Below are 25,038 nucleotides of genomic sequence, written 5' to 3'. Positions count from 1 at the left end.
CAGGGGATAGGGTGTGTGTGTAGAGGAGATGGGATGGGAGTCAAAGAATGGCCAGAACATATGCATTTAAACTGCTCTGTTAAGCTCACCCTTAAGGTACAGCATTAAACATTGTAATTATTGTGGATACCTACAAAGCAGCACAAAATTAAACTGACAGACTGAACTATGAACAGTAATGAACAAAAGCACTTGGAATGGAAATTGATATAGAGGATGTGAATTCATAGCATAAAATCCAAAATACGTTTACCCTAGGGGGACATAACTTTTGTCAGTAGCTTAGCATTTGATGTATGGGGCCATAGCATCAATGAGCTCTCCACAAGAAGCTGAGGTGTTATAGGGTATAATGTCCCCTGTGCTCATAAGGAAGGTATCAGTGACATCAGTTTTCACACTTCATTTTTAAACATAAGTGATACAAGGATACATTTGCATTATAAAAATTAGCACAGTATAGACTAATGCAGGGTGAAAAGTAAAAGTCTTCCTCCAGCATTCTTCCCCCATTCCCACTTCTCTTTTCCAGAGGTAGTCTCTCTGTTTGTTTTGTGAGTGGAGGATACACACCAAACTGTTAGTCTATGTGTCATACGTAGTATACACATACATGTGTATATTTACTGCTATGTACAGAACTGTTTGTATTCCTCTGTATATACCTTGTTATGAGGTGTCATTTAATGTAATAGAGGGGTTATATATTGGATCCAGTCTTATTTCTATATTGGCATAATCAGCACATCACAGATGATTATGAGATCAAAGAGGAGGAACAGGCTAAGTTTTCTTATGAAAAAACATTCTCAAAATTTGTAATATAGATTGCAAGTAAACCAATTTTAAGCAAATTCACCAATTACTATTTCATCTCTGCTGGATTTACTTTGATTCATAATATGTACATTTCTAATTGAATTAATTACGGAGCAAAACAAGCAGCTGGGTACCACATCAAATTGCAGTTTACATACTTTTAAAAAGTACTATATTAGCAGAAAGAGGCTCTATTTTATGTTGATAATTATAGGCCTCTTTAAAAATGTGAATCATAGTTTTGAGTGTGCATTTTATGTTTAGTTGTAGAATGATTTGATTCATTTTTGATGAATTCCACATTAGTAAGCACTTAACAGCGTGATTTAATAAGTTGGTTTCTGTAGTATCATACCCAAAGTGATGATAATGAAGAAAGCCAAGCCCTTGGTTTTTATAAATAGCTCTGTGCCAGGCTTCAGGCTGATAGAATATGTACTGGTGCTTTGTAGAGAAGTTGGCTTTGTATCTAACTGTAAACAAAAAGGGAATATTGTATAAAGGTTAAAATTATTTGATCATATTTAACTTTTTGACTTCTGCAAATGTCTGTAGGCCTGAGCTTTGCTTTTCTCGCTTTACATTTGCCTGCAGAGTGATCCCATCTACTCCCATGGCTTCAGTTGACATCTGTATATTAATTATTCTCAGTTCTCCATCTCCAGCCTCCTCCTTTCTCCTGAGCACCAGACCCATATCTTACGGGGCACCTCTATTTGGGTGTTGCACCGGTATCTGAAATGCCATATATTTATACCTGAGCACATTATCTTACCCCAGACCTTCTTTCCTTCGCATTTTTCAACCTCCGTGAATAATCTCACCAGCCACTCAGCAGTGCTAGTTGCCAGGGTGTCATCAGCTCTGATTTACGTTCTTTCCTGGCTCCACATCCCCTTAATCACGACGTCCTGCTGATTCTACCACCTGAAGATCTGAATTGGTTCACTTCTCTCTAGCTTCTCTACCACTACCCTTGTGCACGTTACCATGATCTCTTTCCTGGGTTAGCTGCAGTCTTTAAACTCTTACAAACTTCTATTCTCTTTTCTACACAGGAACCAGAGTGATTATTTTATTCTAGAATGTAAGCATGATCTGTCACTCACCAGCTTGAAACCCTGGCCCTCACTTTCCTCAGGGTGAAATTCAAACTGGCAGATTTTGCCACGTTTTTACTTCTGGGCCTTTGGCTATGTAAGTCCCTGGGTCTGGAGCAGACCTCTCCCCCCAGCTACTGAACTCCTATTTATCCTTTAGAACTCAGATTAAATGTCACTCCCATTTTCCTAACCCCCTGAGACTAGTTTGTATCCCTCCTTTATCATACAGAAATTTAATTGGGTTAATTGCCTGTTTCTGTAGTTAGATGTCAGGCTCCTTGAAGGTATACTCTGTGCATGGGTCACTGTTGCAGATGTAGCATAATTTGTTGAGTGAATGAATGAATGAATACATTCATCAGTGATAATTGTTGAATTTGATTTTTAAAATTACATCATCTGTAAATAACCTGTCCGTAGTAATATTTCTTTTTGAGATGGAAAATATAAGTGGGATATAACATTGTATTAGATTTAGATATACAACATAATGATTTGATAGGTATATATATGGCAAAATGATCACGACAATAAGTTTAGTTAACATCCATTGCCACACGTAATTATAATATTTTTTCTTGTGATGAGAACATTTAAGATCTACTCTCAGCAACTTTCAAATATACAATACTGTATTGTTAACTATAGTCACCAACCTGTACATTACATCCCCAGGAATTTTTTGTTTGTTTGTTTTTTGTTTTGACCACGCTGCATGGCATGTAGGATCTTAGTTCCCCAACCAGGAATTGAACCTGCGCCCCCTGCATTGGAAGCACAGAGTCTTAACCCCTGCACTGCCAAGGAAGCCCTCCCCAAGAATTATTTAATTTTTATAAACCATTTGATCATCTTCACCCATTTCTCCCTTCCCCCACTTACCCCCATCTCCTGCCTCTGGCAAACACCTGTCTGTTCTCTGTATCTATAATTTTTAAAAATTTATTTTTATTTATTTTATTAATTTATTTGGTTGCGCCAGGTCTTAGTTGTGGCAGGCAGACTCCTTAGTTGCAGCTCACGGGCTACTTGGTTGTGGCATGTGAACTCTTAGTTGCAGCATGCCTGTGGGATCTAGTTCCTTGACCAGGGATCGAACCCAGGCCCCCTGCATTGGGAGTGCAGATTCTAAACTACTGCACCACCAGGAAAGTCCCAATATAATTGTTTTTTTTTTTAGATTCCACATATAAGTGAGACATAATAATATGTCTTTAGTTTTCTTTTATTCAACAAATGTTTATTTAGAGCCATCAAGCTGGGTCTGCTGCATTTCTAGATTGTGACACTTTCTTAATCCTCTTCTCTAACTCAAAAATTATGGAGCCAGTGACTATTATTGGCACTCAGGAATGCATCCATGGGAAAAAAAAAACAGACAAATATCCTTGCCTGTGTATAATATAAATTCTAAAAGGGAGAGATAATTAAAAACATTTTTTTTATTGTGGTAGTCACAGGTCCAGCCCCTGGCATCTACCGATGTACTTTCTGACTCTATGAATTTGACTGTTCTAGGTACCTCGTACAAGTGGAATCAAACAGTATTTGTCTGCACCTAATGTATATTGGAATGCATTTTTAAGGTTTTAATATGTCTTAATGCATCAGTATAGGCATTGTCTGTTAACTTCCTGCTCTGACAGACAACAGAATTTAGCTCACCTATGTCAGCATCTGCTTCCTCTCTGTCTTTTTATATAGCTATATCAGGCTCCTCCATTCATCCAAAGTCTGTCCAATAGATATTTATTGAGTACCTGCTAGCTAGTCACTGTTCTAAGTTGGGATTGTGGTGGTGGGAGGTTAGCAATGAACAAATAAACAAGGTCCTGGCTTTCGTAAAGTTTATAGGAGTGAGGAGACAGACAGTAACAAATGCCATGATTATATGAGTGATTTGGATGAGCGTGAGCTTGCCATTGCACAGATGGTTACAGAAGGGCTTCCTGTATAGGTGACATTTGGCTGGAGTCTAAAAGTACCCAGCCACGGAAAGGTCTCGGAACCGTTTTTTCTTTTCTTTTTTTAATGTAAAAGGAACAGCAAATGTAAAGGCACTGAAGAGGAAAAAGCTTGTCATGTTAGAGGAATGAAGAGGAGTTTGAGGTAAACAGATTCACAAATTCATATGAAAAAAATGAAAAAAATCTTTTTCCAGAGTGTGTATCCTTATTATTTTACCAAATATCACCACAAACAAAAATGACTGAATGACTTACAATTAAATAATGCTAACATAACTTTCTTGCCCTGCTTTTTACAGAGTATTGTGAAATTATGTGTTCTGCATGTTTTTGAGTTATAGCTGCTTCTGGTTAGCTGGAAAATAGAGAAATTTAGTGGTCAAAACTGAGACTTTGTCAAAAACATTTTTTCTAGTTCATTACACACCTGGTTCTCAGAATTTAAAAAAACTACTTATTAATAAATTTAAATTATACTTCTTTGGGGAAAAAAAGGAGTTGGATAATGGTGGATACATGTCATTTGTTCAAACCCATAGAATGTTTGACATCAAGAGTGAACCCTAATATACACTATGGACTTGGGTGATAATGATGTGTCCGCCTAAGTCCATCAGTTGTAACATATGTGCCACTGTGATGGGGATGTTGATAACAGAGGAGGCTGTACGTGTGTGGGGGGCAGAGGGTATATGGGAACTTTATGTACTTTCCTCTCAATGCTGTGAACTTAAAACTGCTCTAAAAGTTAATGTCTTAAAAAAATAAATCATAGGGAAAAAAAGCAGTTGGAGGTGAGGCCAATGAGTTAAGACTTGAAGGACTTGATAATGGATTCATCCATCCATTAATTTACTCAGCAAATATTAGTGCTGATGCCAGGACTTTTCTTGGCTCTGGCACAATATTATTGAACAAGACACAGAAAACCCTTGCCTTTATGGAGCTTTCATTTTCCTTGTGAGACAGATATATAATATTGTCTTATTTTTATGCCTAAAATAAAGGGAGCAAGAGAAAATGATAGGGATTGGGAGGCTATTTTTACATATGTATATGTGTGTGAATACATATACACACATATGTACATATACATATCTATATTTAACTTCTTTCTATATATCTAATATATAGATATTGAGAAAGATATATTTATGTGTCTATATCCATATCTGTATCTATATCTATAGTGAGATAACTATTTCTATATCTGTCTGTCTGTCTACCTAAGACCTCTCAGGAGGTGGCATTTGAGTGGAGATCTGAAAGAAGTAAGACATGTGTGAAGATTGGAGAAGGGAGTTTCAGGTTTGATGTACATCACATGTAAAAGCAGGAATGAATATGGTGTGTTCACTGAAGGACAAGAAGGCCAGTATAGTGGACCAGAGTAAGCAACAAAGAGAGTTGTAGGAGATAGATTACAGAGATAGGAGGGGCCAGGTTATGAGGCCATTGTGTACTATGGCTAAAAATAAACATTTTGTTCCATGTGTGATGGGCTGCTACTGTAGGGTTCCGGGAAGGGGAGGGGGGATCAGTATTATGGTCTGAGATTTTAAAGGAATTTTCCTGACTGCTGTGGGGATAGGTTATAGGAGGGCAAGGATAGAGGCTGAGAAACCAGTTAGGAGGTTGTTACACTAGTCTGGTTGCCATATAATGGTGGCTAGGACTAGAGTAGCAACAACAAAAAGAATTGGTTAGATTTGGGGTATCTTTTGAAGGAAGAACTGACTGAATTTGCTCATGGTTGCATTCATTCATTCAAGTTGAGAACTCAACATATGCAGGCACTGATCTAGTCAAGAGCTCTGATGGCTTGGATTAGAGTGGTAGCAGTAGAGGTGGTAATAAATTATTGGATTTGAGATGTATTTTGCAGGTGTAACTGAAAGAGTTTGCTAATAGATTAGATGTAAGAGGTGAGACAAAAAGTCAGAGATAGAACTTTTTTTTAAATGGAGCTCCATTTACTTAGGCCACGCCGAGTCTTAGTTGCGGCGTGTGCACTCTTTTTTTAGTTTCGGCATGCGGACTTAGTTGCGGCATGTGGACTCTTAGTCACAGCGTGCGAACTCTTTAGTTGCAGCATGCATGCAGGATCTAGTTCCCTGACCAGGGATCGAACCTGGGCCCCCCGCGTTGGGAGCGTGGAGTCTTACCCACTGGACTACCAGGGAAGTCTCAGAGATAGAACTTTTAAGTTTCTGCCCTCAGCAACTTTGGGTGAATGGTGGTGCTATTTAGTGACTTAAAGAAATCTTATTGAAGAGTAGGTTCTGAGAAGAGAATTCTAATTTACAAATTTTTAGTTTGTGCCTATTAAACGTATACATGGAGATGTTGAATAGGCAACTGGATATACTTGCTCAGAATGGGGGCTGGTACTGCATGAAAAAATGTAAGAAGAATGAATATGGGGATGGAGAAGGAAAGAGAATAATCAAGAATGACTCCTTGGGCACTTTCCTGGCTGTCCAGTGGTTAAGACTCTGCGCTTCCAATGCAAGGGGCGTGGGTTTGATCCCTGGTTGGGGAACTAAGATCCCACAAGCTGCGCAGTATGGCCGAAAAAAGAAAAAAATAAAGAATGACTCCTTGGTTTTTTGGCTTTAGCAATTGGGTAGATGATGATTCCATTTACTGACATGGGGAAGACAAGACCCCCATGTAATAGCGTAATAGACCCAGTTTTAGGTGGGAAAAATCTGCTTTGTCTGTGTTAGATTTGCAATAACTGTTATATGTCTGTTAGGTTCAATTTCCTTTTCTCATGTCTGTAACTTTAAACAATATGTGCAAGCCTCCATCTGTGTTTATCAACTGTAGATCGTATCTTTTGATTCCCTACCTTTAAGGTGAAGATATTAGTATTCCCACTCTTGCCTCTCTTATCACTCTGTTTTCCATAATTTGCCAGCTGTACCTTTACTTTTATATTGTCAAGGTTAGTGATATTTACATGCTGTTCTAGAACACAAAACTAAGTCCCGCGTAATGATTTTAAAAAATCAAAATCAGTAAAAAGTCATGTGATTTTTAAAATATCACTTTCTAGATTCAGATTCAATGCAGTCCCATTTAAAGTCCCACGGATTGATAAGCTGACTGAAATTTATGTGGAAATGCAAAAGACTTAGAAAGTGAGTCCCTTATGTAGAAGAAGAGCAAAGTTGGAGGACTTAGACCACTTGTTTTAAACACTTACTCTAAAGCTACAGTAATGAAGACAGTGGTGTTAGGATAGACGTATAGAGCAATGAATAGAATAGAGCGACGGTCCCCAACCTTTTTGGCACCAGGGACTGGTTTCGTGGAAGACAGTTTTTCCATGGATGGGGTTGGGGGGTGGTGCAGGCGGTAATGCGAGCGATGGGGAGCAGCAGATGAAGCTTCGCTCTCTTGCCCCACCCCCCCGCTCACCTCCTGCTGTGCGTCTCGGTTCTTAACAGGCTGTGGACTGGTACCGGTCCGCGGCCCGGGGGCTGGGAACCCCTGGAATAGAGAGTCTAGAAATTGGCCCTGTTCTGTTTTCTTTTATGTGATAGTTAGCTATGGCCACAAGAGAGGACTCAGAGAGACTCAGGAAAAAGTTTATTACACTCAGAGATCCTAGAAACAGGAGCGATGGATTGCCGCACAGCATCATGTGTGGGAAGCCTCAGGGTGGTCTGGAGGCAGAAAGGAGGAGAAAGGGGAAAACTGAGGCTAGAGCCTTTATTAAGGTTGCCGCAGGATTACTCAGCCATAAAAAGGAACGAAATTGGGTCATTTGTAGAGACGTGGATGGACCTTGAGGCTGTCATACAGAGTGAAGTAAGTCAGAAAGAGAAAAACCAACATCGTATATTAACGCATACATGTGGAATCTGAAAAAATTGGAATAGACGATCTTATTTACAAAACAGAAATAGAGACACAGACGTAGAGAACAAAGGGGGGGTGGGATGAATTGGGAGATTGGGATTGACATATATATATACTATTGATACTATGTATAAAATAGATAACTAATGAGAACCTACTGTATAGCACAGGGAACTCTATGCAATGCTCTGTGGTGACCTAAATGGGAAGGAAATCCAAAAAATAGGGGATATATGTATACCTGTAGCTGATTCACTTTGCTGTACAGTAGAAACTAACACAACATTGTAAAGCAACTATACTCCAATAAAACTTAAAAAAAAAAGGTTTCCTCAGGAAAGGCAAGGCAGGGTAAGGTAAACAGTTTAGGATTGGCTAATTTGAATAATTCCAGAGGGCTTTGAGCTGTAGGAGTGGCTTCTCCAATCCTGGTACCTGGCTCTATGAATTTTAAAGCAGATGGAGGGAGGTAGGGCTCTGGATTGGTTACTTTGCATATCAAAGGCATGCTCCCTGCTGAGCCTTTTGCTGTCTCTAAGAATTGCCTAGCTCTGGGATGGGCAGTCTCTCTTTCCAGCCAGAAAGGTTTTTAAGATGTCAGAATATCATAATATACAGAAAATTTAAAAAATATAAATGCAACCCCACACATGTATAGTTGATTTTCTACAGAGGTGCCAAGGTAATTCAATGTTGAAAGGATAGTGTTTTCAACAAATTGTGATAGATATGCACACGGAAAAGAAATGATATAAATACAGTTTTCCCCCACCGAAGTCTCATAATAGATTACAGACTTAAAAGCTAAAGCTCTAAAACTTTTAGAAGAAAACTTAGGAGAAAATCTTTGGACCGGGGGTAGGTCAAGTTTCTCAGGCTGGACACAGAAAGCACTCACTATACCAGACATATTGATAAAGTGAACTTTAGCAAAATTGAACCCTTCTGCTCTTTGAAGACATCACTAAGAAAATGAAAAGACAAACCACAGGTTGGGGAAAATATTTGTAATGCATATATATCCAACCAAAGAGTTGTATCCATAATTTTTAAACAGTGCTTACAATTCAGTAGTAAGATTATCCAGTAAAATGGACAAAAGATTTGAATAGACCCTTCAGTAAGATATACAGTAGAAGATGCTTAACATCATTAGTCATCAGAGAAATGAAAATGAAAACCACAATGCGATACCATTACATACCCACTAGAAAGGCTAAAATGAGAAAGACTGACTATACCAAGTGCATACAAGGAAGAACAACTGGAACCTCATACTCTGCTGGTGGGAATGTGATATGTTACAATTGCTTTGGAAAAGTTTGGTAGTTTTTAAAAGTATTAAATGTGCACTTACCAACTAACCCATCAATTCTACTCCTAGGTAGTGTGTGTGTGTGTGTGTGTGTGTGTGTGTGTGTGTGTGTATACACACATAGATACACCCACAATTTACTATTACTCAGCCATAAAAGAGAATTATTGATATATACAGCAACATGAGTGAATCTCAGAAACATTATACGGAGGAAATAAAGCCAGATAGAAAGAAGTAGGACTGTTCTGGGACAGGCACAACTAGTCTGTAATGATGGAGACCAGATTACTGGTTGCCAGGGATTGAGGGGTTGAAAGTAAAGGCCCACTTGTGGAACTTGTGGGAGTAATGACAATCTATATCTTAATTTTGGTGTTGGTTACATAAAACTATATTCTTAAAATGGGTCCATTTTATTGTAATGTAATTTATATCTGAATACATTCTTTAAAAAAATATTGCTCACTGCAGAACCATTAAGTATGCATAGATCTTATTTCTTCCTCTGTAATAAAGTGATCACAACCTTTCAGCCACTCAAAGAATGAGACTGCTGTTTGAGGGAACCATTATAAGATGGTAGACATTGGGGAAGGAAGACCAAACAGGAGGCTAAAGAAATGGTCTAGATCAGTGATATTCTTAGCGTTACATTCAACTAGAGTCTCCATTTTAACACTCCACTGCTTACTCAAAATCGTGCCAATAGTAAGAAGGCGTTTTGGGACCCTCTGGTAAACAGACTTCTGGTTAACTGTCTCTTTTTCAGTCACTTTTCAATCCCATTCTCTGTCCCATATGTAGTCTTCAATTCTAAATTCTTGTTGGAGTTCTGTTTGGCAGGAGTCAAAGACTTTGCAGGTAACTGCCTCCAAAGTTACCTGCCACTTTGAGGCGGCGTCCTTTGCCCTGTTTCTGTAGCCTGTTCTCTTACCCCTACTTTCTGACTTAATGGAAATGAGGTTAAACACCTCATCCATTGATGGCCCTTCTGGTTCACTTTGGGAGTTAAAAACCTGATAATTACTTGTGTTGGGGAGATGAAATGCATGTGCCCCATCTGCCATGTTCCACTAGAACTCGGCGTTGACATTTTGATCAATCTAGCATGGAAGTTTCTTTCAAAGAAGTCCTTAGAGGTGAATGATTTATTTTGCCCTTCCAGCTAAAATGTATCAATTAGGTCATTCCATCTTGATATGACCTCTCACTAGATCAGAGATTGGCAAACTTTTTCGGTAGAGGGCCAGATAATAAACATGTTAGGCTTTGTGGGCCATAGGATTTGTCATAACTATTCAACTCTGTTGTCATAGTATGAAATTAGTGAGTGTAATACTGTGAATTGGCTATGTTTCAATACAACTTTACAGAAACAAGTGGCAAAATGGATTTGACCTGAACCTTGTACCAGATTGACTTACTTTGGGACTCTAATGTTTTTATTTATTATAAGGTTCGTCAATTAACCAAGAAAGTGTAATTCCCATTTTCCTAAGGAGTAATACTTTATTCTTGTTTCTTTTGTCAACTTCTTGCCCTATGACCATCCTCCTGCCTTATTCTGTCTTTATATTTGGCCCTATCTGTCTAATTTGATTAAGGCTAGTGGGGAGGCACTCTTGTTCTACATTTGTTACAGCATCCACAAAGCTTTTAAAGTGCCAAGTCTAATGTCTATCGCTAGGTCTCTAGTGTGCTCTAAGGAGATTTTACGCAAGATTTTAATCAATACCTGTCAGTCAACTATAGCTTGTTAGCCAGCGTGCTTAGCTTTCCAGTTTTCTTTTCCCAGATTCCAGCTTTTCAGGTCTTCATGCATCTGTCAACCTGTAATTCATTAGTGTACTACATTTGACGCATACAGAAGATATTATTTATTTGCTATTAAGCAGCCTGTAAGTGAATGGAAAACTGTTGGGTCTCTTTTCTTTCCTGCAAGTTGCATGGCAACTCAACTATCCTAAGTTTTGCCTATAGCAGACCTCTGTAGATGATTGATTGAGAGCGGAATGAGTCATGAATATGTGGTTAAAAAAAAATCATGACAGTATTTCACATAGAAAATGTTCAATTAATAGTGGTTATTAATCACAAAAGGAGCTTGTTGAATAAGCTGGCTTAAAAGAATTCATTTCTTTTTTACATATTTTAAGGCAGTTTCTTTTAAATATCCCCAAATCTGAGGAAAATACCATTCCAAATTTTCAGTTCTCTGTAAGCCTAACATGGGGAGGTTTCAAGCCTTTTTGACATAATTCAGATTATTTGTTATGAATGGGGATTACAGAATCATAGATTTTTATCATTGAGAGGCTACCTTAGATATGAATGAATCCAGTCCTCTTACAGAGTAAACGTCTAGTGAGCCCTGATTGTGAATTAGATGTTTTACTGAAACTGGATTTAATATGTATTGATCCTTCCCACATTCCATCCCACAAAATAATAAGCTGCCCTAAAATGAGTATTTAATCCAACTAAAATTCAATGTTAAATAGTATTTAAATGGGTTATTGAGCTGTAGTGGCTTTGTATCCAAGGCAGGGAGGGAAATGTTACAATAATAGTGTAAAGGTTATTTTGTGTAAGGAAGAAGAAATAAATGGATTTTCTCTTTCTATTGTAACATCTCATCAATCTTCTCCTTTCATAATTAAGCAATCAAAACCGTCTCAGACTGGCCAAAGCAAGAATTGCTAGGGATTTTCCTGACCTTTTTGCATGGCCTTAATTTCAAATAAACAGTGGTAAATATATAGTAAATTATATCTCCTGAATGGTACTGATTTTAGAATAAATCATCAGATATCTATTGAACACCTGTTACACGCATGCTGCACCTAGTTGGTAGTATACTTATTTAAGAAAACCAGACATAAACAAAGCTAAAAATAAAATAATATTTAAAAATTGATAAAAGTTTACTAAGTCTTTGTGTTACAAAAGATTTCATTGGTATTACAAAAGAATTCATTGAAGCATTTTTTTAACATTTAAAAATTAATACATTTAAAAGATTTTTTGAGTTACAACCAGGTTTTCCAAAATAAACAAACGTTAAAAAGTTGTTTATTAGGGCTTCCCTGGTAGCGCAGTGGTTGAGGGTCCGTCTGCCGATGCAGGGGATGCGGGTTCGTGCCCCGGTCCGGGAAGGTCCCACATGCCGCGGAGCGGCTGGGCCCGTGAGCCATGGCCACTGGGCCTGCTCGTCTGGAGCCTGTGCTCTGCAACGGGAGAGGCCACAGCGGTGAGAGGTCCGTGTACTGCCAAAAAAAAAAAGTTTTTTATTAACCGTGATTTTGCTTTCTTTTTCATATAAAAATGCTTCTCCTCGAATCACAGTTATTAGATATAAGAAAGATAATTATGTTTTGCTTTTATTTATAAATATAATACATGATATTAGTCAAAGATAACAGTATTGGGAAAGTATAAAGAGAAAAACAAAAGTAGCTTTTCCTTATGGGAAAAGCTGGAAAATTATTGCCAATATCCAGTATTTTAGCACATCTACAATGAGCATTCTTAAGCTTATTTATGTACATCAGTTAAATTATGATTAATTGCATTATAAATATTATTTCTGTGCCAGCAAAATGCACATTGAAAATCGTGATATTTACTACCAAACACCCATCAGAAAGATTAGGGAAACTTATAATTCCAAGGACAAGGTTAGAAAGCCCCCACTTCCCTACACCCTAGAGACTTCTGAATTAATATTTTCATTTATCTTTGCTATACTAATGTGTCACCTGTGTTATCTCGTTTCTGTTAACATTTCTTTGATCACTTGTTTGGTTTTTAGTTTTTGTTTATTGGCATTTCTTTTTTAGGCATGAATTTTCTCTTCATGTCCTTCACTTTTTTTTTACTATTTTTATGGAAACATTCACCCTTTTCTTAGTTATTTTATAAGACCTCTTTGTATTTTGGTGACAGTTAACACTATCTACATACATATTTAAAATTTTCTTTTCCTAGTTTGTCCTTTATCTTTCAACCATATTTGTGGTATTAGGTTTTCTTCCTTCTGATATACATGAGAATTATATATTATATATATAATATATAAGAATTATATATGAGATATGAGATATACATGAGAATTATATATATATATATATAAGAATTATATATATAATATATATAAGAATTATATACATGGTAAAGAATTATGTATATGATAAAGATGAGAATTACTTAAGCCATTATGCTTTCTTTTTGCCTTGCCTGTGAGGCAGCTCAAATAATTGTTGCACACAAGCACGATAATTGCTTAGCTCTCCTGTTTAGCTTACTAAGAATTTATACTCTCCCCCTTTATATTTATGTAGCTTGGTAGTTAGATCCCAGCTCTTGAGCCTTACTTTTTTCACCTTTAATATAAGGATGACAGTATCTACCCCTTGGATTATTGTGAAAATCAAATAAAATACTTTTTAATTACTTAGTCATGTGTCTAACACTGTAGAATGCTAAGTAAATGCTAGAGGAGTTTTTTTTTCCATATGTTTTACATTTTCTGTTTCTAATTTTGCAACCTTATTTCATACTCATCTTTACTTTGAAAGTAACTCAGTTTTATTTAGAAATGAGTAAAGTATAAACACTAAAAAAAAAAAAATCACATTAAGAGCATTGCCATAGTGGATATGAAGGAATGAAATGAGGCAACTGTGAATAGAGTTGATAAAAGAAGTACCCCTTGTAAACAGTGTCTCCAAGATTGGGTTTACAAGGAAATAGCAGCAGACAAACCACGCCTTCACCCAGCAACCTGACACAGGCAGTCTTTCTGAGCAAAATGCTGTCTTGAACTTGAATCTGAGTCACAGTTTCAAAGCAGCTGCAGCTACTGTCTTGGTTGTGCTGCATGTTGTGCTGTAAGTGGAAAAGGGAAACCTCTTCTATGAGGATTTTATAGGCCCAGGATTTGGGAGTGATTGAACTAACAACTCTCATTTGGAAAAGAACATACTAGATATTTGGTTTAGCTGTCTTCCTCTTGCCAGGGTTAAATATTGGATACTCTGGATTTTATTTCCATATAGAAGTAATCCCAGGTAAAGGGAGTCATGGCATTTCTGACGTCGGACTCAAGGATAATGTCCATCCATTTAGTCCTCTTATTCCTCGTGTTGCGAGATTGGTGACTGGCTCTGTGGTCTCTTCAGCCCCACTAGCACATGGCTAGGATCCTGGGAAAAGTGACTATATAATTTATCATCCAAACCACACTTTTCAGAATGGAAAGGGACAGTATTAATAATTAGGCCAGTACAACGTAAGTAAACCAAGATGGTCCTGGGTAAAAATGGCATTTGGTCATTTTAGCTAATAACCCCTTTCTATCTTGTCTGAAAAAAACAAAAAGGTTTTCTATGTTAGCCCTCCTGATATTTCTGTTCTTACTATAATAGCGCAGAAATTCAGAAAGCTATCAGCCCTGTTTTGATTTTTTTGAACCATGTGTTTTGTTGTCTAATTTGGAGTGATATTTTCTTTTTGTATTCAAAATCACTGTCTATTATTGAATCCTATTTAATCACCTAAAAGGCTATCTTATAAATTATCAAGAAAGACATAATGATTCTTTCTTTGGACTCCACCAGTTAGGTAATAACCAAGGGACAAATTGAAGGACAGAGGTGAAATGGAAGTTCTTGATGTCCATGCCTGGTAATTGCATACTGAATCCTGGATCATTAATAGTATTAGAATATTGCTTTCATTTTCTATTTGCAGTTATATTTAGGCTGTTGAAATTAATGTTGATGACTCACAACATTCAAAACCAGTGTAAATGAAAGTTAAATTTTTATGTCTTATATGCCCTCCTCACTCTTGTCTTAACAGAAAAAAGCTTGGCAGGACCACAAGCGAGAATGCAAATGCCTTAAAAGCTGCAAACCCAGATATCCTCCCGACTCTGTCCGACTTCTTGGCAGAGTTGTTTTCAAACTTGTGAGTATAAAACTTGTGAAATATGCTTGGGTTTTAATTTAGCATAAGTGCTTGCAATTGCATGTATTATTCATATTTAAGACTGAATTTAAATCCATGTTAAGGTAGAAGGTGGATTATTCCAGGGAGTGTCTTAAGACAAGACTTGTTGTTTTCCTATTAATCACAGCAGTGATGAAGTGCACCGTCCCTCTTTGAAGACCCTGTGTGTGATCTCCTGTGAATAGAAACCTAAAGTCCTGTGTCTGGGACATGAGATGTTAGTGATGCCTGTTACATTGCCTTTATTACTTTTCTACTGAGAACTAATGCACAGGGCAAGTATATAATTCTTTTGGTTGCCTCTTCAAGTGAGATTTTAATTAAATGATAATTAATCTTACAAGGAAGGGTACTTATCTTTTTTTCTTTTCTTTTTTTTTTAAGCCAACATTCACTGAAATTGTTTCTCCAGTCCCTTTCCCTACTCTGCCAAAGCAGCTAGTGGATTCCCTGAAATCCCCCTCTGGTGACACCTTCCAGTTTTGGGGTTTTTTTTTTTTTTTTTTTTTTTGCCAGGCTTTAGAATGAATATCTCTTTATTGCAGGCTTCAGCTCTCTTGTGTCCTGTTGTCTGTTAACTTCTTTTGGCAATAAAATTTCACAGAGGAATTTAGGAATGTAAAAGTATATACCTAAAACTGATGTAATGTTATATATCAACTACATCTTTACTAAAAAAAAATGGATTTAGAATGCCAAATTGGCATTGTCTTTGGACTGAATATACAACATCTGTCACATATACTTACTACTATTTTTAAATTGTACATGTTGTGTTGAACTAAAATACACAAATTTATTTCAAAGCTTTAATAAATTCAGAGCAACTTTGTCATTATGCGTTTCTTTAATCACTGGATATTAAAAGTATAATAATATTATATTTGAGTCTGAACTTTTTTTTGCTTTATTAGTATTGAATAGATAGGGAACCACTGTTAGAGCAGAAATGGGTTGCTTCAGAATCACCCAGGGCTCTAGTTCTCTGTCTTCACCCCGACCTACGGAATCAGAATCTAATAGAAAGTAACTGTAATGATAGCTACTTTCTGTTGAGCACTTAACTATTTCTAGGCCCTGTGCTAATTGCTTTACATGATATACCTTATTTCATCCCACAACAACTCAGTGCTATTATTACTCCTGTGTTTCACATAAGGAAATTGACACCTCAAGTTTAAGTAACGTGCCCAAGGTTGCACAGTTTGTAATAAACTCTTATTTTTATTCATCCATCTTTGCTTTTCTATAATAATTAGTAGTAAAATCCTTACAGTGATACAAGTCTGTGGTAGAATTGGGGAAAAAAAGAAAAGAATGGAAACTTCTTGTAAAAGAATTTTGTGTTTGGAAATTAAATGGGTGGGTCAAGTTGCAACACAGATTTTAAAGTTGTGACTGATTGAATAATTTAACTCTAAGAATGATAAGAAGGATAATCTAGAAAATGATCTTTTTAACGGACTTCCATTTGAATATTTAAAGATATGCAAACATATTCATTTATATATTGGAGCACTTGAAATTGTTTTTGGTGTTTTCCCCCTTTCTTCATAGATGGAAGAAATACCCTCTGAATCGGAGAAACTTTACTCATTTTATGATCTGGAGTCAAGTAAGTGATTCCCTATCAGCATCTTAAGTTCTATCATTTATTTGCTGAGCTGATGAGTTGCCTTTTTTTTTTTTAAACTTTGTTTTTCTGTCTCTTTATTATGTGAGGCAGCAAACCTTTTCATGCTTTTATATAGACACATTAGCTTATTTAATTTATTCTAGGGTAGCTTTGGCCCTAGAGGAGTTTGTGAGGTGCCGTAGAGGTGTCCAAGTTAGGCAGTGAGGGGAGTATAACCCTTTGTCCAGCTGGCAGAATACATTTTACTTCTGTTTTTCCCTCTTCTTTCCCTTTTTCCCACTCTTGGTTTCTTTGTGATGTTAGGGAACAGTAATGTGAATGGGGGCTCCAGGGAACATTTAGATAACAAGGAAAGTAGAAAGTACCGATGACTTAGGCTCTCTGACAGCATTGAGCGTTGTTCTTCTCCTGAACTACCATGGTGGTGGCCAACATCCTTAATACTGAGAGGCTTTGCAAATCTGAGTGTGAAATGAACGTAGGGTTTATGTTTCTTTCTATTGGCACAGATCACAGATCCTCTTCATTGAAGTTGTAAATGACTTTTAAGTCAAAAGTAGCAAGAGCTCATGGAGTAAATGTGCTACACAGTTTAATATTTCTAGATGGAGACAAATATGGAATCCTAAATGCCAATGATAATAAATTATTATTTAAGGAATCATTGGGTTAATTTGTTCTGTTGAACAAGTAATTTAAAGAAAATATGTAGACCTGACATGAGCAACAGAGTTATGCTGTAGTTTCATCTTGATCTATCTTTTCAAGTTTTAATAGAGAACTAGTCATTTTTTTTTCTTCTTCTTTTTTTTTTTTTTGCGGTATGCGGGCCTCTCACTATTGTGGCCTCTCCCGTTGCGGAGCACAGGCTCCGGACGCGCAGGCTCAGCGGCCATGGCTCACGGGCCCAGCTGCAGCATGTGGGATCTTCCCAGACCGGGGCACAAACCCGTGTCCCCTGCATCGGCAGGCGGACTCTCAACCACTGCGCCACCAGGGAAGCCCCATTTTCTTCTTATATTACTGCTAGGTAAATAACATCTCTTGCAGTGAGTTTTACTGTGAACATTAGCCCTGCTCCGTAGCAGTGTCATACATGCTGCGTTAAGTGAAGTGCTCTCAAACGTTATTAATTGAACTGTGCACTCCTAGTCTTCACACCCCTTTATGATATAAGTGAAACTGAGTTTTTAAAGGGGTGATATTGGCTTTGGAACTTTCTCCGTTTGGGTTGAAGCAGTATCATATTTTGTTTATTCAACCTGAAAAGAACTTGAAAATGAGATTTCTTTGGTTGATTCATGTTTTTTTCTCGATGTACTTTCTACTTGACCAGTTTCACCAATTTGAACTTAATTTAACTGAACTTTTCAGTTCTTGCTTTCTGTTTTTTTTTTTGTCTTTGAGATGATACTGTTTATCAGTTAGTTACGACCTGGTTGTAAATTGTTTCACGGAAAAGTCTACTTAAATTCACTAACTAAATAAGCATGTATGGTGGTTTGAACATGTGTGCAGGAGGATGTAGAAAATCTGCTAACACACATCATTACTGATTTTGGTTTTAATGTTTTTTCATCTGTGTGTGTATTTATTTTGTTTTGCTAGGTGTTTGATCTTATTTTGTAGATAACGTTTGGCAGAATTTGATTGATAATGTATGATAATGATTTGCAGTTGTCAAAAAATAAAAAGATGCATTGATCTCTGTCAGAATGGAATCTAGGGTAGGAAATATCTGCCTTAACAGCTACCATTGAACACCTGAAAATTATCCATTGAAAGTTCACTGTGTGATTGTACTATTTATTTTATCTTTAAAAAAGATATTAACAAACTGACTGAAGATAAGAAAGAGGGCCTCAGGCAACTTGTATTAACATTTCAACACTTCATGAGAGAAGAAATACAGGATGCTTCTCAGCTGCCACCTTCCTTTGACATTTTTGAAGCCTTTGCAAAAGTAAGTGTTAACTTTGGTATCTTTGCTAATGCCATAAATCAACCCTTTACTCCTTATTTTGTTGTTGATCCGTGAAAATCCAGGACCCTTCATGCCTTTATCAGTCCCCTGCTTTACTGAGTAGAGAATGGGAGAGTGTATTGCTTATATTGAAAAGAGTATTATTTTTTCTGCTTTATCAGTATTCTTACTAGTGGCCCAAGTATGTTCATTGTCAGCTCTCAAAGCACACCCTCAAAAGAGTGTGCTTTCTTTTCTCAAAAGAAAGTAACATATTCCATTATTTTTTATGAATGGATTTAAGTTTGCCATTGAGTCCATTTCATTTTGTGGTGGTTGTTTCAGCAATGGAACTTTCCTTGAAGTGAAAGAAATCATTGGAATCCGTTTCTTGATTAAGTGAATTTTAAATGATATGAAAATATAACCATTTCTGATTTTAAACTAATTGCCCAAATTGCCAAAACATTTGTTTAAATGTTTTAAGTCATGAAAATCTTAGATTAGGGATAGAAAATAGGTATAATTTAATATTTCATTGTGGTCTCTTGGTAATGGGTACCTGAGTGCTCTTTTTGGAAGTGCTTCTGAGGGTTTGTTTGGGTCCAGAGAGAAAGAATGCACTGATTGATTCTTTTTCTTTTTTAATTTATTTATTCATTTATTTATTTTTGGCTGTGTTGGGTCTTTGTTGCTGTGTGCGGCTTTCTCTAGTTGCAGCGAGCAGGGGCTACTCTTTGTTGTGGTACATGGGCTTATCATTGCAGTGGCTTCTCTTGTTGCGGAGCACGGGCTCTAGGTGTGTGGGCTTCAGTAGCTGTGGCACGTGGGCTCAGTAGTTGTAGCTCACGGGCTCTAGAGTGTCGACTCAGTAGTTGTGGTGCACGGACTTAGTTGCTCCGCAGCATGTGGGATCTTCCCGGACCAGGGCTCGGACCTGTGTTCCCTGCATTGGCAGGCAGATTCTTAACCAGTGTGCCACCAGGGAAGTCCCTGATTGATTCTTGATATCTACTCTGGGATAGGGACAAAGGAACCAATATATCCTTTGTTATTATCATGTGTTTGCCGTCCTTACTTTCTCATATTGTGTGTTTGGATTTGTTTAAATATTGATCATATTTTTAATAATAAGTAAAATTTTACGTTTGAGGGTGATTTTGTCAATTTTACAATTTATATGCACACATCCAATGATATATTTATCTTGTGAATATTTTTAAAGTATGTTTTATAATCTGCTTATTTTCTAAGAATTTAAATGTGATTAGTTTGATTGCTACAGATTTATTCTTGTTTTTCCCAAATGTAGTTTTATTCTTTAGGGTATGCTCTTACGATTTTCCGATAATTTCATTTTAGCATTTCATTCTGGTTTGTCTGTTAATTAAAATTGATTTCAAAGTGTAAGTGTTGTTTATAATGCATCTGAGAAGTTTCTCATGTTTATTTCATATGCTTCTGAAAATTACGACCTATAGTAACGCTGCGTATACAGTGCATACAAGCTCTTTTGATGTTACATGCTATACAACGTAACACCTACTGAAAGATAAAAATATACCTTATGATGACTGTAACTTCATTTCTAGTGTTTCCTATTGTTGAAAAATGTTCAAGTGCTAATTACTGGAGTTATTAGTGTTCATAATAACTAATTAAAAATACTTTCATTGCTTAATGTAAATTGTAAATTACTATCTTATTTCTCGTGTTTCTTTTAAAATAATTTTAATCTCATGTATCTTACAATGAACTTTTCTCTGTGCTGTGTAGGGGGAAATTCTGTCATTATGATTAAGCAGACAGAATTTTAATAATGTGCTTTCCTTCTCCCCACATACTTATATTTGTTGTTGCTACAAAAGTAAAACGTATACATTTCTGTGGTGTATAGGGGAATTGGACTCAGAGCTGTGATTTCTGTCTTAAAATATAGGTTAATAATCAGAGGAAAGCAGCATTAACCTATGGCTCCTGTACTTCCTTGTAAAAGTTTTGTTTATATTTTATAGACTGTAGTTATTTTTCTGCTTATACATTTGTCCTTAAAAGAGAAAACTCTCCTCCTTCTCCCCTCCTCCACCCCTCCCCCCTCCTTGTCCTTCATTTTTTAAAAGAATAGAATAGTCTTAAATTAAGCTAATCAGTGTCCTGCAAAGCTTAGGGATGAGCCACTGAGCTTATAACTTTGCAAGTGTGTGATGACACCGATCATGACAAATGCGTTGGAAGTGGGTAGAGAATGCTGGACAGGGAATTTTATCCCTATCTACTGCCCCCGCCCCATCTTACTGGCAGAGAATTAATCAAAGAGAAGAAATGGGCACTTCAGAGAGTGCTGCTTTCTTTTGCTGCACCTACACGTGCAGTCTGTCAGGAGCGGTTCTATGCTGACCTGCTTTTCTCACCTTCAGGAACTTTTTAATTTACGCTTCAAAGAAAGCTGGCTTCACCTGGCCTCAAAAAGAAAAGCCTGTTTTATGTTTTGCTTTTCCTCCCACTCACTTATGTTCATGCAGGTTCTGTGCAGGTATTAGACACGCGAAGCTTGTGTTTTGGCTCCTCTCATTGTCATTTAAGACAAGAGGAATTCTGAGAGCTTTTGCTGATTTGTTTCTATCTTAATTTTTTTGAATCTTTGACTATGGACTTTTCCAAACACACACAAAAGTAGAGAGACAATTCTAATGAACCCTCATGTTTCCATCACTTGGTTTCAATACTTTTCAGACTTGTTTTATATCTGATAGATGTCACACAGATGTTCTTTTCCTTTATTTGGGTTTCCAGACATTCCTTACAGTTACTCTTTTGCTATCAGGCCTCTTGGCCTCCTGAGAGAGGTGTCTGTTAGTGAATTCACTGATCAAATTATGCAAGTTTTGTTTTGTTTTTGTTTTGTTTGCAGCAAGCACTCTTGTCCAGGGTTATCAAAATACATGGTTAATTCTAACTCTGAAAATTATCTACCAAGGCAAAGAACCTCAGCAAGTCAAAAGTTTTACTTGGGGATATGCATATATTTATCAAACTTGTACTGCCTGGAAATGAAAGGGGTCGGTGGAGGATGTGAAGGTTCTTAGTCCTGAGAGCAAATTTCTTCTCTGCTGAGCTGATAGCTTTTTCTCATAGAAGACCATGATGAATTCCTCAAAAGTTAGCAATTTGTATTTTGAACACTCTGGGGTTTTCTGTTGAAAAATAGTGTATATTTCCTGTTGGACTAGGTTCTTAGTGCCTCTTGTGCTTCTGTTGCTCAGGACTTGGTTTTGCTTGGAAAATGTCCCCCCGTCCCCCTTCACTACTCTGAACACATTATTGTGTAACCTTTTTTCCAGTTATATTTCCAAGTGTTCCTTTTTTCTCCACTTCCTGGTTACCAGTATTAGCCTCCCACTACCCATCCCCACATTCACACACACACAGAGAGCAACTGGCAATTGGGATTTAGAGATAGTACTTTGCTGTATAAAATATCCTGTCGACTTCTGAACTTATTGCCTGGTTGTAAAAGTTAAGTAGGAAGGAGAAATTTTTCTAGGGGAGGAGATCAAGGAGGACTTCACATAGGAAGCAGAAATTAATGGCATGAATTTCAGAAGAGAAGATGGTGTTGGGAAACAATTATAGAGAATGGTCTAGAAATACTTGTGGGGAGTGAGGGGGTACTAACTCCTCTAACCCCCGGGTAAGAAAAATATGTTGACTTCCTATGGAGAAGATTTGAAAAGGTAGTTGTTACCAGTGGAATACATGTTTCAGTTATATTTAGTGATTACAAAAAGAGTTTGAATGAAAGCGTGATGCTCAAATGTTTGGTTTGCTTTAGGTAGTAAGAGGAAATTAGCGAGGGTAGTAGTACCTCTAGAATTTCTACAGCTGGCCAGCTGCAGAGTGATGATCTGGTTGGATGGAAACGTGGGAGTGATTTGCTTGAAGCTTTATTTGCATAAGTTTTTTTTTTTTTTTTAACTTAGATTGTATGTTACTTGGGGGTGTGGCTGAATGGAAATAAAAGCGTAAGGTATGAGTAAAGTGGTGGTTCACCACTGACAACAATGAAGGTGGCCAAAGGGTGGGAGATGTACTGGGGATACTTGGTAGTGAGCACAGTGGAGGCGCGTGACTATTTGTATATTCATCAAAAATAGAGGCCAGACTCATCTCTGCTGGCTCTTTTTCAGATTGTTTAGAGAAGGGAAGATGTACGTTTCCATCTCCACAGGCCCCTCCTCCTTCCCACTCCCTAACTCTTTTTCCTTCCATTTCTATTTTGAAATAAGATTTCTGGTTAGATTTCAAAATGGATTTATCTTGGCAAGACAACTCCTGTGGTTCAATCTGTTGATAGAGTTCGAAATATTTGCTACAAATATAGAGAATGTATATACAAATAATGACTATAAACTTTAAAAGGTGAGAAAATTACAGTTGGAGGGCAAATTTAAATGGGAGGTTGAACAGTAGTTTGATGGCTAAGTTGCTTTCTCAGACAAGTAAATGAAATCCTCTCAACCTCAATTTCCTCATCTGTAAATGGGAATAATAATAATATTTACAGATTAAAGTGAGGATTAACTCTAAAGTACTTAAAGTGTCTGACACGGTATTAATTTCTACTACTGCTGTGCCTATTTCCCGTACTTACTTGTATTCTAGTATAAAACTTCAGTGTTGTATGTCTCCCTGTGTTGTCACGTAGCCAAGAGTGTAATCTGCAACTGATTGTAAACCAGAGTCTCAGATGGTTGCTTACCGTTGTGCCCAGTGCTGGTATCCCATGCCCATGCTGAGAATTACCTATCTTGTTGAGAAAAAAATTTTGCAGGCAGAAAATAGTACCTTTCCCCTAGTAACTGGCTTGGTTTCAGCCCATAGCTAATGTGGACAGAAATCGTGTACTATGTACTACATTCGTCGCAACTCCATGATTTCAGAGTAGTTCCTTGGGATTTCATGTAGGAAATATAAAAGCAAGCTTACTGTGATGAATGAAATGTTTCTCACACGTGAATCTTAAAAGGATGCAATTAAATTGTAAGGGTTTTGTTAGTTGTCATGTCATAGTTCACTGAAATGACATGGAATGTCTCTATTCCATCCCCCCAAACATACACTGGTTATTATTGGTAATGGTTATTCTAAATTTAATGTCAGTAGACTTAGTTCTGAGCTTATTTTCTATGCATAGAGTGTATTTTTTAGCGATCACTGTGCAGAGTTCTAGAACAATATACTTATTTTTTTTTCTGGACTTAAAACTTCCTTTTCTAAAAATGCATTTGGTAGACTGAATAGAATGTGATAAGCTCTGAACAAAATAATAGAAAATGGACTAGTTGCATAAAGTGTTTCAAAACCAGACATCACATTGGAAGCAACAAGAATAAAAGTGAACTTCCTGACCACAAAACAGATGTCATTGTTAGTGCTGCCAGACCTCTGCAAAGTACTTTTTAACTTGATAATATTATGTAACTGCAACAGAATTTTTTGATTAGAAATTTCACATCTGTTTGAGAAGATGTTCCCTCTTTTTTTCTTTTAAACAAAATAATAATTTTCCTGGTAGAATGTTATTTTTGCTCTTTAGGGCACATCTGTGACCTCCAGAGCTTGCCTTCTGAACTCTAATTTTTAATGCTATTAGGGGGAGCTGGTTTTGCAATATACACTGTGGTTGTATAGATTTGAAAGTGAGAATTTTAGGTGCTTTTTGTACTATGATACTTAAAGTTTACATTCAGTTTCATTCTGAGTAAATTCTTTTTCACTGGGGGAGAATTTTTGTTTATCGGAGAAACAGTGGAGAATGGGTTAAAATGAGAATCTGCTAATTCATAGGATGAAAATAAATAGTAATTTAATATTTTTGATTGAGATATGTTAGAAATAAGACACAAATGATAATATATTTAAGATTATACTTGCATTTGCCTTGTATGTGCCATTAGAGTGTTAATAAATAGTCTGTGTGATATTCTGCCATAGCCTTATAATTTTAGTAAAGTATAGAAGTCATCATGGAGGAAAAATTACTAAATAAACCCTTATTGGGTCTTTTTGCTTGCCAAAGAATGGTGTACCTCAGTAAAAGGCAAGAACAAATTTGTTTATGATATATTCAGTTTTTTAATCTTAAATTTTTCTTTTAGTTAGCCCTCTCATTCTGGATGTACTGGTGCTTTATTACTTCACTGTTGCTGTTAGGCTAATTTGTGGGACAGATATTACCACTGTTGTTTTGAAAGGTCAGGATTGTGTGTGTTTGCCACTGGAGGTTTCAAGTTCATATAGGACCAAATTTTAGAGCCTTTTTGTTGATCAGCTTAGTTGAATTTCACTAC

General features: G+C 36.9%; 1 protein-coding gene across 1 annotated transcript in view; it reads left to right on the top strand.

Annotated features, from left to right (window-relative positions):
• Window positions 1-25,038, top strand: part of LOC112413381 (histone-lysine N-methyltransferase SMYD3-like) — a gene marked incomplete at its 3' end in the record, with an annotated part of 216,415 nt that overhangs the window by 172,559 nt on the left and 18,818 nt on the right. The window contains exons 3-5 of the mRNA XM_024765326.1: window positions 14,940-15,047; window positions 16,647-16,704; window positions 18,552-18,688. Of these exons, the coding sequence (XP_024621094.1) occupies window positions 14,940-15,047; window positions 16,647-16,704; window positions 18,552-18,688 (303 nt within the window). The remainder of the gene's footprint in view (window positions 1-14,939; window positions 15,048-16,646; window positions 16,705-18,551; window positions 18,689-25,038) is intronic.

Source organism: Neophocaena asiaeorientalis, unplaced genomic scaffold, assembly GCF_003031525.2.
Source record: "Neophocaena asiaeorientalis asiaeorientalis breed wild unplaced genomic scaffold, Neophocaena_asiaeorientalis_V1.1 scaffold971, whole genome shotgun sequence".
Taxonomy (NCBI): Eukaryota; Metazoa; Chordata; class Mammalia; order Artiodactyla; family Phocoenidae; genus Neophocaena; species Neophocaena asiaeorientalis.
The sequence above is the reverse complement of the archived record's forward strand: the minus strand, read 5'-3'. Positions and strand labels throughout refer to the sequence as shown.